A 15,187-nucleotide genomic window follows, 5' to 3' on the forward strand; every position below is an offset into this window, starting at 1 on the left:
CTCACTCAATGGCAGCCAAACATTTGATTTAGATGATCTAAAGACAACAATTAAAATCGTGCCAAAATATTTCCACTTCTATTGTTGACATATTGTTGACCGTGGTGATGAGAGAGGATCTTACTACAATTTTATTAGACCTCCAAGGCATCATGCGTCTAAAGATTTTCATTTCTCAAATAGATTTAAGGTCTGGGACTTTAACTTACAACTAATAAACAGTTCAATTATGAGCACATCATGAGATTTGACTGTCAACTGTCAAAGGACCTAACACTTGATCGTCAGCCATCAAAGGGCCTAAAATTTGACCGTCAACCATCAAAGCATGTTTTAGCTACCCTCCGTTAAAATCATCATTTGAATTAACACCCGCTTAATTCATGATGGTGAAAGCAGAAGCAACTATCACGCACGGAAATCTCAAGCTCAGAAAAATCCAATTGTTACGTGAGATGCCTGAAATCTTTAAAAAATGGCCCAATGGTAGCCAAACAGATGCACAAAAATCAATCTGAAATCGCTTACACAGCGTGACAAGATAATTTCACATCTATCATATATCATTTATCGTCGAGTTTCAGCTGAGCTCTCATCCCTCTACCGGCTGCCTGCCTCAGTACAGGTGGTAGTGAGATGAGATATCAGCTAAAATGCAACGAAATGGCCTGAAATCGCTACCAGAGAACAATAATAACCCAAACAACACTATCTGAAAGTTGGAGTTCTTGCGTAGCTTTCTCTTTGTTTGGGCTTTTAGCAAAGTCAAATTTCCACGTGTTAAAGATTAAAGTAGCCATCACAAGGATAGAAAGAATGAATAAACACTTCCATACTGCTTGGATCTTGTTTAAAAGTATCATGTCTGACTTATATGACCGAATAGTAAGTGCCGACGGTGGAATCGTGCAGAAGATTGGTAAATGAAACATCGTGCCGTCATGGTTACACAAATCACTTGTGAAATCATTTTTTTTTCTTTTGTTGTTTTATTTATCTATGTTTTTGTTTGTCTCCCACTCTGTTATTTACGGATCTGAATTAAAAATGAAATTTCACTGCCACATTCATAAATTTGACATGAAAGGATGAGAAGTACTGTCAGTAAAAAGGAAAACGTTAATTTGGACTTATGCTGAAAACTGAATTTCGTTCTCACCTTCCTCATACATTTCCAAGAAAATGATGGAGGTATATTCTTTTTTTTTAAGAATTCCTAATTTAGATCAGAAAAAGGGGAAACTTTTTAAGAAACAAAAAAGATCATTTAACAACCTTAGAGATTCATGGCACCTAATTTGCGTCGAGAAGCATTTTGAATAATAAATTTGTGAAGGTAACATAATCATGCCACATATTGGAGTGTGGTTTTAGAATGTTGCATTTCTTATAAACACGCGAAAGAGCCGGAATTAAGACCTGGAAAGATGATAAGAATCGTGGGGATGAGAGAGGATCTCACTACAATTATTTTAGACCTCCAAGGTATCATGCGTCTAAAGATGTTCGTTTATTGAATATATTTAAGGTCTGGGACTTTAACTTACAACTACGAAGTGATTAAATTATGAGCACATGATCATGAGATTTGACCGTCAACCGTCAAAATCGAAAAAAAATTGACTGTCCACTGTCAAAGCATCTTATAGCAATCCTCCGTCAGAATCATCATTTGAATAAACACCCACTTAATAGCTGATGATGGCGAAAGCATAAGCAAATTAACTATCACGCACGGAAATCTCAAGCTTATAAAAACCCAATTGTTACGTACGTGAGATACCTTAAATCTGTAAAACATGACCAAATGGTAGTCAAATAGATGCACGAAAATAATCTAAAAACAAGAATTGAAAGCGCTTACGCTGCGCGACAAAATATTTCCACATGTATTGTTAACATTGTTGTCATCGTCGAGTTTCAGCTGAGCTCTCTCCTCACTGCTGCCTGCCTGTCTTAGTACAGGTAGTAGTGAGATGAGATCTCAGCTAAAACGCAACGAAATGGCCTGAAATCGCTACCAGAGAAGCAAAATAACCCAAACAACTCGATGTAGTCACTTGAGATGTAGATCGCGACGTTTCGACTGCTTACTGCTAGTCTTCATCAGGCGATGGGGTCGGCAGTTCACGTGTTACCATTTGTATCCCGGCGAGTAAGCGATTGGTGGAATTCGATCCCCATTGTTCCGGTGAGTTTTGGTTTTCCGAACTCTTTAACCTCTCTACGATATTATGTTATGGTCGAAGCGAAAACGGAGACCCCCGAAAGCTAAGACCTGAGACCCGAAAACGAAGACCCGAAAATTAAACGAAGACTCGCAAATCAAACGAAGACTCCTTCAGGAAGCTTGCGTCACGCTTTATGGCTTCACAGAAAAAAGCCAGTTTTAAAAAAGGTTGACAACCTCTCCGTTCGCAACGTGATCATTTATTAGTTAAACAAAAGCGAAATTGCCGATAATTACATCAAACGTTAAATCGGAGTTCGCTTTCTTTTCTTTTTCGTGTCTAAGGTCTTCGGTCTCAGTTTCGGGGGTCTTGGATTGGGAATTATTTTTTTAAAGTTAAGTACAGGACATATATGTTGTGGGGATAATAATTCCCCATACATGACGGATTTACTCCAAAGCAGCTTTTCCTTGCGTGTCTGCTCCTGGCCAGCGGGTGGGTTTCGTTTCCAGTTTACGAGATGATGCACGGTCAAGATGGCGGTTGTTGTGGGCACTTGGCCATTTAGCTTAGAAGCGGTGAAATTGATCTCTAGAAAGCTACGAGAAGGGAACGGATGTATTGATGCACTGGAAAGTGGAATCAATTGTAATTTGGTTGCAAACTTTTGTGCAAGTTTTTTGTCATGCTGCAGAAAAAAATCAATTATTTTAACGTAGTAATCTAGTTGCGCTCACAAGGATTTTTTTTTTTAGTAATTGAAGAAGATCCTGACACAGGTCTCTATTTTGTTGGGAGAGGAGGATTACCTAACTCTAAGGGTATTTTGGAGTGTGATGCGGCAGTCATGGATGGAGATACGTGTCGTTTTGGAGCAGTTGCTGCTTTGCAAGGGTATTAGCACTAGTTTTCCCTAGGATTGGGGGGAGGGGTGATTGATATTTTCAGGCTTTGGAGAGTCAATTTTCTCATCCTTTCTCCGGCTTCTTATTCCCCATTGATAGGTACATGAAAGTTTAATAATTTCCTCTGGGCAATCATTAACTCATTCACTCCCAAGACCTCATAAGTAATTCTCCTTGGTGTCTGCCATACAATTCTTGTGTTGTTAGTTTGGAGAATTTGGCATTGGATATTACTTTACTTTCATTACTTTTCTGCTTGTTATTATATTGAGTAAGGTCAAATTCTGTGTTGGTCCCTTTAAAGGGTTGTGGAACGCTGATTGTTGGCAGGTGATATCAATTGATTGTAATCAGCAAAGCCATCTTTATTAAATGTTTTGTTTCCTGATGCCTTCCTTTTGTTAAACATTCTATCTGGAAATTTTTTTCTCTTTTATTTCTATGCTTTTTTCAAGGAAAGTTGGTTGGTCAGGAAATGGAAAAGAAAACATTTTTGAGGACAGTTTAACTGACAATTAATCTCCACTTAACCTTTTGATTAATTTTCTTTAGAGTTGCAACTGCTTTCTCTGTTGCAAGATGTGTGATGGAAAAGTCACCTCATAGTATGCTTGTGGGAAGCGGTGCACAGGAGTTTGCTCAGCGTAATGGGTTCCCTGTGGAATCAAATTCAGCTTTACAGACACAGCAGTCAAGAGAAGCATTTCAGGTGTGCCAAACTTTTGAAATTTCCAACCCTTAAACCACAAAGACTGACCAGCATCTTTTTTCTCGTTACAATGTCATCCCTGAATCAAACATTAAGGTCATGAGAACTGAGGGATTGATCATCAATTAAAGAAGCTATTGATTGTTAAACAAATTCTCCTTGTCTGCAACTTAAGAAATGTAAAGAGAATAATGTGGAGAATATACATACTGATGTCAGGGTGTAAAGCATTAAGGAAGGAGATTTTGTATTGCTGTAGACATTTCCCTAGTAACAAAAAATTATTTTATCCTTCAACTCCCAGAAGTGATACATATAACCTCTATCTGACTGTATATACCTACAATGTCAATACATAATCCAACCTACAGGTAATACTAATACCCATACTTGTAAGGTAGAGGTTTTTATCTTGGTTTAACTTGGTTTAACACCAAGTTCTTGTAAATGAATTGTGAAGAAATATATGTAACTTGAGGGCAGAATTCACATTCAGATCTTGGGAGTTAAAGGGTTAAACAGTTGATCTGTATTGTTTCTTTTCCTGCTCCTCAAGTGTTGATAAGTTATTACAAATAGATGTAGCTGGCTGAACCCTTCTGTATTAGTAAACTGCAGTTTACAATCACAGGAGGGCTGGGTTATGATACTTAAACAATGATTTTTCCTTGAATCACTGACACTACAGTCAACTGTCACTCAGTAGAATGAGTAAGCTATGCTGACACAGGCAACTACAAATCCTGGTTTAACTTTGTCACCCCCAAGATCTCATTAGTAATTCTCCTCCTTACATTCTGCCATGTAATTCTTTTTTTGTTAGTAGGGAGAATTTGTTATTTCATTAACTTATACAATGCAAACCCTTAATTGACAATTTCTTTGTTCTTATCACTTGCCTGCTTGATATTGTATTGATATTGTAAGGAGAAATTCAGTCTTTATCATACATGGGAGTTACAGTGCCCAGGTGGAAATCTTATTAAGATCTTACTAAGATTCTTGTAAGTTTCTTACTAAGATTCTTATTAAGATTCTTAATTAAGAATCTTGTAAGACCTTACAAGATCTTGTAAGATCTTGTCACAAGATTCTTACAAGAATCTTGTAAGATCTTACAAGAATCTTGTAAGAATCTTGTAAGATCTTACAAGAATCTTGTAAGATCTTACAAGAATCTTGTAAGATCTTACAAGATCTTGTAAGAATCTTGTGACAAGATCTTACCTGATCTTGTAAGATCTTACAAGATTCTTGTAAGAATCTTGTGACAAGATCTTACCTGATCTTGTAAGATCTTACAAGATTCTTGTAAGAATCTTGCGACAAGATCTTACCAGATCTTGTAAGATCTTACAAGATTCTTGTAAGAATCTTGTGACAAGATCTTACCAGATTCTATAAGATTCTTAACTAAGAATCTTGATAAGTATCTTAGTAAGAAACTTACAAGAATCTTACAAGATCTGGTAGGATTCCTGTGACAAGAATCTTAATTAAGTACCTTCACAAGTTTTCAAAAGAACTTGTTAAGATTCTCAACAATGTCTTAATGATCTCTAAAAGAACTTACAAGAACTTGTGAGATTTTCAAACAACTTACAAGAATTTTTGCAGAATCTGTAAAAATTCTTAAGTATCATATTTTTTTCAGACCATAGTAGGTAACTGATGGTTTATGCAATATTCAGTAACTGGATGATTGAGGAATGGAGATCACAACTAAGAAAGAATTTCTTCATCCAACATTAAGCAAAATTTATTGCAAATTCTCAACACTGTGAAATTAATTACTAAAAAATATCTTGATAAGAAACGTTAACTGGTAAACATGCACGATTTAAATGACAACTGTACAAGAAGAGTTCTTGTTCTTCCCTTTGGTGTGTTTTAAAAATTTAAAAAAAACAATTGTTTTAATTGTTGGAGTCATTTGACAGTTTGATTTGAACTACCATAGTTATCCTTACACAAATAAGCCATAATAACTAAAGGCATGTCCCAGTTTTAAATTGTTCTTCGTTTGATTCAAACTGCAATGGTTTTTCTTCTTTTAGAATAATTTAAGCATGAAAACAAAAAAAAAAACAACAAAATTTTGTATTGCAGCAAACGTGTTCAAAGAATTAAAGCTCACAACACTCATCTCAGTTGGTATTTTAGTCAATTTGACAGCTACTTGACAAGCAAATTTGCAAATATTTCAATTTTGTACAAATATCAACCAAGCTTTAGTTCATTCAACATTGCCCTCTACATTGTGAACTTTTCTCTTGGAATCCAAGCAATTTTTTTTATTCAAGTAGAGCCTTATTTGAGACCACCTCTTATTCATTTGGGCATCACCAAATTTCTGATTTATGGCTCCTGTGGGAAGAAAAAAAGAAAAAAAGAAAATAGTAATTGGTATACAGGTACAAAATATAATAAAACCTTGAGAGCGTATTTTTTAAAATCCCTGCCAGAGAGGAGTAATAGGAGCTTGGTTTCATTGTGAGGAGTACTTACTAAGGTAGAGGGGAGGAGCTTCTCAATGGTTCTCCTTGATCACCATCATGCCTCATCTGTATGCAAAGGAAAGGAGGTAGTGACTATCTTTAACAAGAATTTATCATCTTTAAGAGCAAAATTTTTATGCACAGGTTCCCAGTTATGAATCTTGGCAATTTGCACTGCCCAACTCCAATCCAACAAACTTTGTTTACGCTTTGCACTGCTGAAACAGCTATTCCAAATTCCCACAAAAAGTTGATAAATGAAAAATTACCTTTTTACAATCAGGAGTTGCCACCCTTCTATCCCATTCTGTGCTTGTAGCATTAAGATGGGACTCAAAGTCTACTTTATTCAGGATAAAATCATTTTTACAGGTGATCCTATTTCTCCAGTTCTCCTGTGAATATGAATTGAAAAAATGTTTACATTTGTTGAGCAATCCCTCCACTGAATTAAGTTTCATTAACCTTTAGAACAAAGAAAATTGTGAGAAAGGGAAGCAAGGAATCATGACTCAGCATTAAATGAAAACCAGAAAAAAATACACACACATTCACAAAACAAAACAAATAAAAACTAAACAGAACCAAACAAAATACAAAAAATGTTGCATGGAATTAATACAGGTATAGAATGTGTTAGAGTAAAAATTAACAGGATAACAGTGCCAAAATTCTTCCTTAAGCCATCTAAGTCAATGAAGTCTTGAAGGAGGGGGGAAATGAACTATCATGCACCAACATTGAATATTTAGAGTTCTTACATCATCAGAAGAACTTCCCATTTTTTGGTAATTTTTGTTTGCTTTGGGAAGATTCCCATCACTGTGGACATGGTCGTGATAATCAAACCCAGTTTGGCTTTCATCATCATCAGTGGAAACTTTTAAGTAGAACGTGGCAATTTATAATTCATTATTTGGGAATAAAGTAATTCCATAATCGATTTCGCGTTGTTATTGCACCCTTCTAGCTTAACTTCTAGTGGTTATTAGTAAAGCCGAAGACAAATTAATTGTTTATTGTGAACCATTTCCATGCGAGACGACTGGAAGCTACGATGATTCTGCCTACAACACTTAAATCCGGAACAATCTCTCTTTTAAAACTGACTTGAGAGAATTGCTACAAGTGCAGTAAGGTTAGCAGCCGCCGTTACGGGGTTTTGATGATGATAGCGTTACATCTCGTGTCAGTTTCCACTCAATTCTAAACAAAAACGCTTCCTGACGAAATCGAACCCTGACGAGATTTTATGATTTGCCTTATATAAAAATACCGTGGCCTTGCAATTACATAAACTTATCGTCACTTTTTTCGTCCATGCTAAAAGAATCTAAAAAGTGCGAGAAATAAGTCTATCGCATCACCTTCCAGCAGATGTGTAATGTTGATAACGTGAACTTAATGAATAAAAGTCAGTAGCACTTACCTTCGGGATGATTTGCCTTCATTTGCTTCAGTTGCAGTCGTGCACTAGTTGCTTTTTTGGAAATCTTCTCAAGATACTTAAACTACCAAGACCAATGTGTTCCTTGAGTTATGAAGCGAGTGTCGTGCACAATCATACATGTGCTTTCTATCTGCTTAGATGAGTAAACTATTCACCTGAGGCCACTTCACGTGACAGAATAAAACAAGGATATCGCAACCTTGAATGTGTAATCGTAGTGTTCTTTCACAAGAAAAGCAAAACGCGATTTATCTTCTCTGGTGTGCTGTAAACTCATGTTACTTACCGACTGCGTCATTTTCTGTATTTTAAGCGACAGTAACATTAGTGATTTTGCAAAGAACTTGGCTTGTAAAATCCTAATTCTCGAGATCATTATTCTTCGCCAGGGCTTTAGACACAATTAAATTTCGCAACGAGGTAGATAACACTCAACCAAAGTAAAATTTCTGTAGAACTTTGCCGAAACAAAATGGCGCGTGAACGGTTGACAACAACGGTCGAGTGAACAATTTGTAATTTTGCGCCGGCCGTAGCGGGAGACTGGGGAGAGCCTTAGTGAAAGTACAAAATGTCACGCAACTCTCGCAAGTATTTTGTAAGTAACTACCTATAAACTTTTTAAAAATACTTTTAATTTCTGCCATCTGACCGGTCTGCAAATTTTCGATGTTTATTTGTTAGTTATATTGTAAAGAATTTGGTCGGTAAAATCCTAATTCTCAAAATCATTCTTCTTCTTTAGGGCTGTAAGGCACGGTTAAATTTCTCAACCAGGCAGATAACACTCGACCAAAGTAGAATTTCTGTCGAACTTTGTCCGAAACGATATGATGCAAAAACGGTTAACAACAACGATCAAGTGTACAATTTGCAATTCTGCGTATGCGCTGTGGCGTGGAATGCCTTGGTGAAAGTACAAATTTCGTGCAACTTTCTTGAAAAATATTTTTACAAGTAGCTAGCTATAAATTTTTTTTAAATACATCTTTTCATTCTGCCATCTGTCTGCATACTGCCATATTTTTTTTTCTGAACCATATCAGCGAAAGTCTCTTGCTTGTGGAATGTGGTGACATTATCTATGGGTGTCTTTATGTTCAAGGCAAAGATGGGAAGGTTTAATCCCTTTCTAGACACTCCCTATGAACATGATTAGTGATTATTTAAACTAGCTGTTCAGTATATTTCATAATCAATCATCAAATGTAATCTGAAAAGTCTGTCCAAATTTAATCTGTTGATACCATAATTCCAGTGGAACAATTACCTCATTAGAAAGCAGCTGCATGTGTATTGTGTTCTCGGGTCTGAAATTTGCACACCATACCATGGAAGCTTACTTGACGTTATTTGATCCCCTTTTGGACATGGGATTTTTCACATCAGGTGTGAGAGGTTTCAAGCCTTATGCATCCCCATGCTCTCTTATGAACAGAACAGGATAAGCATTTCAAGTTACTCAAGAATGTACTGGAATGAACTTGATAAAATCTTGTCAAGAACATTTAAATTCCTACTGATCTTAAAATTTTGATTCTTACAAAACTCTTAGATGAACTTTAGATGAAATCCTGTCTAGAATCTTTATGATGTTACATTTACAAATCTTACTTAATTATTAAGATTCTTAACAAACTTACCAAGATCTTGTCAAGAAGCTTGTAAGATCTTCCTTTTCTTAAAGATTAGGATTCTTACAACTGAGATTCTTAAGTGAACTTTATATGATGTTGTTAAGAACTTTCAAGATCTTAATGCCCATGTGTTGTAAAATTTTTTTTAGGATTCTTAAAAGATTCTTAAATAAACTTAATAAGATCTTGTTGAGAACCTTTCAAGATCTTAACCCCCATTTCTTGTAAAATTTTGTGAGGATTCTTACAAGATTCTTAAATAAACTTAATAAGATCTTGTTAAGAACCTTCCAAGATCTTAATCCCCATGTGTTGTTAAATTTTGTCAAGATTCTTACAAGATTCTTGTATAAACTTAATAAGATCTTTTAAGATCTTACAATGCTCAAACCTGGTTAAGATTTGTTCAAGAAATTTGGCAAGATCTTATTAAGATTATTAATTCTTAATAAGATCTTAGTAAGATCTTCATCTTAATTGCCATCTTATAAGATTCTTACAAGATCTTCCAAGATCTTACAAGATCTTCCAAGATCTTAATAAGATTTCCACCTGGGGTGTGTTAAGCAGTTTTTCCTTAGTCATTCTAAGCCTTACCAATGTGCTGAAAATAATGATCCTTGTAAACTTATGATAACCATCAACATTTGTCTAATATCCTTAGTAGAAATTTCTTGAGAAGTCAGGTGAAGAAGAAGGAGGCCATGATACCATAGGTGAGGAGTTGCAGCTTTTGATTAAGGTTTTGAGTAAATTCTTCTTTTGATTAAATGGCACATTTTATTTCTTTTGTTGATTTGTTTAGGTTTTTCCCTGCCCCCTTTTTGTTAAATCTCACAGTGCTTAAATTCAGTTTTATTTCTAGACAAGGTAGTATGCTTTAGTACCACTTTTTAGTGGTTTCTAGTCCTTGCTCCACTGGTTTTTCTCCACATTCTCTGGTTTCCCCCCCCCCTCCCCCTCCCCTTTTTTTTTTAACAAAACTACAATCATGTAACACTTCAAATTACAGTTCACCCTTGTAACAGTGGACATAAAAAGTTGATTTTCATTCAGTGGCTGTGTCATTTTGTTTGTTTTTGTGAGGAAGATATTTGTTAGATCTGTAAGAAATTTGTGGAAACTTGAGCTATGTGCTGATCAATGCCTGTTAATAGTAATATGTTTTTTTTTCTTTGAAAGGCATTTTGGTCATGGACTCAAGGAGCCATCTTGTTGCAGGTAACTTTGTAACATGCAGTGAAATAGTAGGATGTGAATTATTTTAAAGTCAATATCAAACTTATTTGTACACTGTATTTTGGAAAAGTTGATTATGTAATTACTGGAAAAAGTTTTGCTGATCTGAAATACAGTTTTTAAGTGTTTATTATATTTTTAAAATATTCAAGTGCATCTTATTGCAACAGGTGTTTCTTCAAGTGGGATTTCCTTCAAACACCCAGGCAGGGTTGGAGATTCACCGCTCCCAGGGTCAGGATTATATGCTGATAATGAGGTGAGTAAATTGTGAGCATTCTACAGTGTAACAAATTGTAGCAGTTAAAAAAAATAGGTAGCATGAAACTGGAATATATTTTCAACTTGTTGTGCATGCTGGCTTCTTATATGCTGAATATGAATATCTTCTGCTGGTTGAGATAAATATTCCAAACTTTTCTTTTTCTATTTTTCAGATTGGAGCAGCAGCAGGTTTGTTTTGAGATGGTCAGGACACACCTTTTGCTTGATTTTAAATATGGTGTCTTTCTGATTTTTGATCTGGTTTTTGAAGGTGTTTCCAGTCTGCTTATAAGTCCTGCAAAATTAAATGGAGCAGTATTGCTTGAAATGAATTTAAGACGCAGATTAGAGACTGCTACATGTAACTGTCTTAATTTGATTTGCAGCTACTGGGGATGGTGACAAAATGATGAGATTCTGTCCTGCTTTTCATGTTGTTCAACTCATGAGGCAGGCAAGTTGATTTGTATTTTCTAATATAGAATTGAAGAAAGTAGTAATCCAAAACCAATATGGCCTGGAACTGTTTTACTTGACAGAAAACATCCTGATTGGTTAGCTTGTTGTCCACAACAGGGAGAGTTTTTAGTACTAAGGCTAGTGGCACTGTGCAAATCAACAATTACAACTTCAGAGCTACATGGAATAAAGAGAGACCCATGGCTATATAGTGAATTGTTATTTACAAATGCATCATTGGAATACTTGACCTTGGGACCTCTGGGTTGTGAGCCAGGTACTCCCAACTCTTGGCTCTGCTCAGATGCCTCTTCCAGTACACAAAGGGTGTGAATTTAACTACCCCTAAAAAACCCAGAATCTTGCCAATTTAAAATCTTGCACCACTCACAATGAGACCTGAAATCTCCTGTAAATGACTGCATTTATTTTTTCAAAATTCTGTCATGAGCTTTATTCAATTATGTACATCAGCTTTGCATGATGAGGTTGATTCCCAATATTGTCAACATTGAAAAAAGTAAAGAGCAGTCTGTGATCCAACACAATGAAAGTGAATACAAGAAATCTAAGACTTGTAACTATAACCAGATTAATAACTTCACTGAATAAGGAATTCTTTTCATATCATAATAAATTTCCCATTCTTCAACCCTTAAACTCTCAGAAGTGATTAACATGTAACTTCTCTATGTAATATCAATGCATTATTCAGCAAGCAGGTAATGAGAATACCTAACCTCATCAGTTAAAAGTTTTTATCTTGATCTACCACCAAATTCTTGGTACTAATTTACAAGGAAATGTGTGACAAATATAGGGAGAGTTAAGAATCAGATCTTGGGAGTTAAGGGGATAATCTTTCCCTTTCCCCAGCTAAGTGAATCACAATTAGCACTTATTTCAACCAGGGCCATTCTCCACAAGAATCTTGTGAGTTAGTGATCAAAGAAGCCCAGCAAAAAGCAAGAACAGCTACTAAACCATTTGAAATGGCCTTGATTGCCATCAACAAAAAGGTAATGCGGTGACAAGTTTTGTTACTGTTCGATTATTTGTAATTAACAATAAAACAAAAAATCTGAGCTAAACCATACTATAACCTCAAGGTCAACGTTTGGCAGGGAATGAGGTTTTATAGCAGAAATGAACTGTTAGCTTGTGAGCAGACCCTCATTTTTAGCGCTTTGGCATAGGCATTTCTTCACCTGCAGAAAGATTATGAGGCCTCAAAGAATGCTTGCGGCCATCAGGTCTGCAATGGGTCTAGCACTGATAATGAGCATTATTAGTGCCAGATCCCAGGCAAACCTCTGCGACTTGCCTCAAATCTTTCTGCATGCTCAAATTAAACACTACTCCTGCAGCACTTATGATTTTTGGGCACAATAAATCAAAGAGTACTAAGAATTTGTCTACCTGGATCCAGTTGTTCAAAGCCTCATCTAAGCACAAACTTAGGTTTAAATTTTAATCTAGGTTTCTTATTCCTTTGCTCCAAAGCCTTTTTCGGATAATTTTCTTTATTCTTTTCAGGGCATCCTATCATCAAATTGTATACATAAGTAGCGCTACTGAATTTTCTTTTAAAGCTTTTAAATCTGAATACACATTCCACAGTAACCCTGGGTTATCTTAACCTAGCTTTGAAAAACCTGGCCGTGAATTATTCTTGGACATGTACATTTCTTTTTTTTTACTTTTTTTTTTTTACTTTTTTTTTTGTATCCCAAGGGTGATTTTGGAGCGGCTGGCACTGTGACATCATTTAAAGATGAAAGACATAATACCTTGTACACAGGGTTCCCATTTGTAGTATGGACTGAAGAAATGAGTGAACCTGAAATCAGAGCCCGACCTCCTCTTTGCTTTTAGTCAAGGTCCATATCACTAGTTGGAAACATAAGCATCCAGGGAGTGTGGCGATTTAAGAAATGCGACATATAATTGCGAATTTTGCTGTAAGCCTTTTCCCTGCTATAGCGGTGAACAGTCTTGAAAAACTCTCCCAGAGCCTATTCATTTGCCAGGAGGAGAATATTCTTGTCAATCTCCCCCAAGCGTTGCGGCTCTAAAAGAGCCTGGTCCCTGGTCAGGAGAAGAATAGTCTCGTCAGTCTCCCACAAGTGTCGCGGCACTTGTATGAACATTTTAGGACAATTATCGGTAGGCATCATCAATTAAATAGAAACTTCACATGGTGACTTAGCTACGACGCATCCACTCAGGTATTTTCCAGCCAAAGAAGGAAAAGTGCTGCAAAGTACGTCGCCAATCGGAGAGGCAGTGTGATTTTTGGTAAAGGCGGTGTTCATCACCCGCCTGGCGTTAACGAATCTGCTCATCTCTGCATTTACAGGAACAGCATTCCTTCTTTTCTCTAACAACACGACCGTCCTCTGGAAAGCACGTTCGCCATAGTTCATATTCAAATAATACTCGAACCTCGAACTCCAAAGCAAATTTCACGAATGCGCGAAGGCACACTGTAAAACCTGTTTGTAAAGCCTGTTGGTGCACGCGCTTGATGAATAGTTAAAGCGCCCCCAGGGAAGAAGAAAACTGGGGCACATCGCAAAGCCTGTAGGTGCACGCGCTTTCTTGTAACTATGTAGTCGCTTTTTTTTTCGCGACTTTTTTTGCGGTCCCTTTTTTTTCGCGACTGTTTTCACATTCCCTTTTTTTTCGTGACTGTTTTTACAATTTTTTCCCAACTGTTTTTAGTCCCTTTTTTTTGGCGACTGTTTTTGTTTCGACTTTTTTTCGGCGTGAATTGGCCCAGCCTTGCAGTGGGAAACAACCGTGTTAAATACCTTATGTACAAGATAAAAATCGAAGAAAAGAGCGACCAAAAAATATCCTCTTAAAACTCAAGTGCTAATGCAAACGCGAAGTTAACGCTTAACTGCAGGTCTTATTAAATGGCCCACGAAAAAAACATATGGTTTGAAACGATAGGAAAATATATTATTGTGAAATATAAGCTTAAGCTTACTTTTATTTTCACAAACTGATCATTAAAATATGAAAAACCGATCCATTGCAGACTTTCGACACTGAACCATTTCAGTAAACACTTGGCCACTCGTGTATTTATTGAATGGGCTCCTGGTTCAACAAGGGTGGCTAAACAGTTTCTGAATTGCATAAACCATTTTTTATTCGAACATTTCATTTCCTTAAAGGCTACCTGTCCATTTTTATTTTAAATATATCTTTTAAAATAGGGTAAATCGTTCTCCTTAGGACCTTAAACCACTTCTTAAACCACTTTTTTCGGACGTAAAAAGACGGAAACATATAAGTGTCACAGTCGCTAATTGTCCAGTTGTGTTTTAAATAAATCTCTTATAAATCTCTTAAAATAAGATAAAGCGTTCTCCTAAGGACAAACAGACCACTTATGTTTATTTCAAACGATTAATTTTAGGTTGTCAACTTAGTTGATAACACTATAATTAACCTTTAATCTCATTAGTTACGTACACAATAAATCCTGACCAATCTGTAATTTTCCAGTCCGTCTGCCGGACGTAAAAAGACAAAAACATTTAGGCGTCCTAACAGTCGTTAACTATCCATTTGTATTTTAAATAAATCTCTTAAAATAAGATAAACAGATTCATATCTAATTATATTTTGTAGGGAAGCATCTGTGTAATTTAGTCAGGAAAAACTGTTCGCATTGCATGCCTCTGGATGTGACCTGTATCATCTGATAGATACTACCTTTTGACTAATAATTTTAACCGGCGTTTCTTAACAACCTCCAGAACATACTGACAGTGAAAAGAACCTTAGACAGAGCCACCAGACTCTCGAGGAACTCTTAGAGAAGCCCTCTCTTACATCATG

At 36.1% G+C, this 15,187-nt stretch overlaps 1 protein-coding gene and 1 long non-coding RNA gene across 2 annotated transcripts; one reads left to right on the plus strand and one right to left on the minus strand.

Annotated features, from left to right (window-relative positions):
- The first annotated feature begins 2,669 nt into the window (after positions 1 to 2,669).
- Positions 2,670 to 14,164, plus strand: LOC113671622 (uncharacterized). Its single transcript, XM_089210315.1, has 10 exons — positions 2,670 to 2,819; positions 2,927 to 3,065; positions 3,629 to 3,785; positions 10,038 to 10,086; positions 10,553 to 10,591; positions 10,780 to 10,868; positions 11,047 to 11,062; positions 11,260 to 11,327; positions 12,244 to 12,351; positions 13,067 to 14,164. The coding sequence occupies exons 1-10, from the start codon at positions 2,708 to 2,710 to the stop codon at positions 13,205 to 13,207; spliced, it is 918 nt and encodes a 305-aa protein (XP_089066441.1). The 5' UTR covers positions 2,670 to 2,707; the 3' UTR covers positions 13,208 to 14,164.
- Positions 6,010 to 7,852, minus strand: LOC149043516 (uncharacterized). The gene is made up of 3 exons (XR_016187897.1): positions 7,713 to 7,852; positions 6,553 to 6,678; positions 6,010 to 6,152 (listed from the first exon to the last, which is right to left on the minus strand). It is a non-coding gene; the product is annotated as an uncharacterized LOC149043516 (long non-coding RNA).
- Positions 14,165 to 15,187: the final 1,023 nt, after the last annotated feature.

Source organism: Pocillopora damicornis, chromosome 6 (genome assembly GCF_964200805.1).
Source record: "Pocillopora damicornis chromosome 6, jaPocDami1.2, whole genome shotgun sequence".
Taxonomy (NCBI): Eukaryota; Metazoa; Cnidaria; class Anthozoa; order Scleractinia; family Pocilloporidae; genus Pocillopora; species Pocillopora damicornis.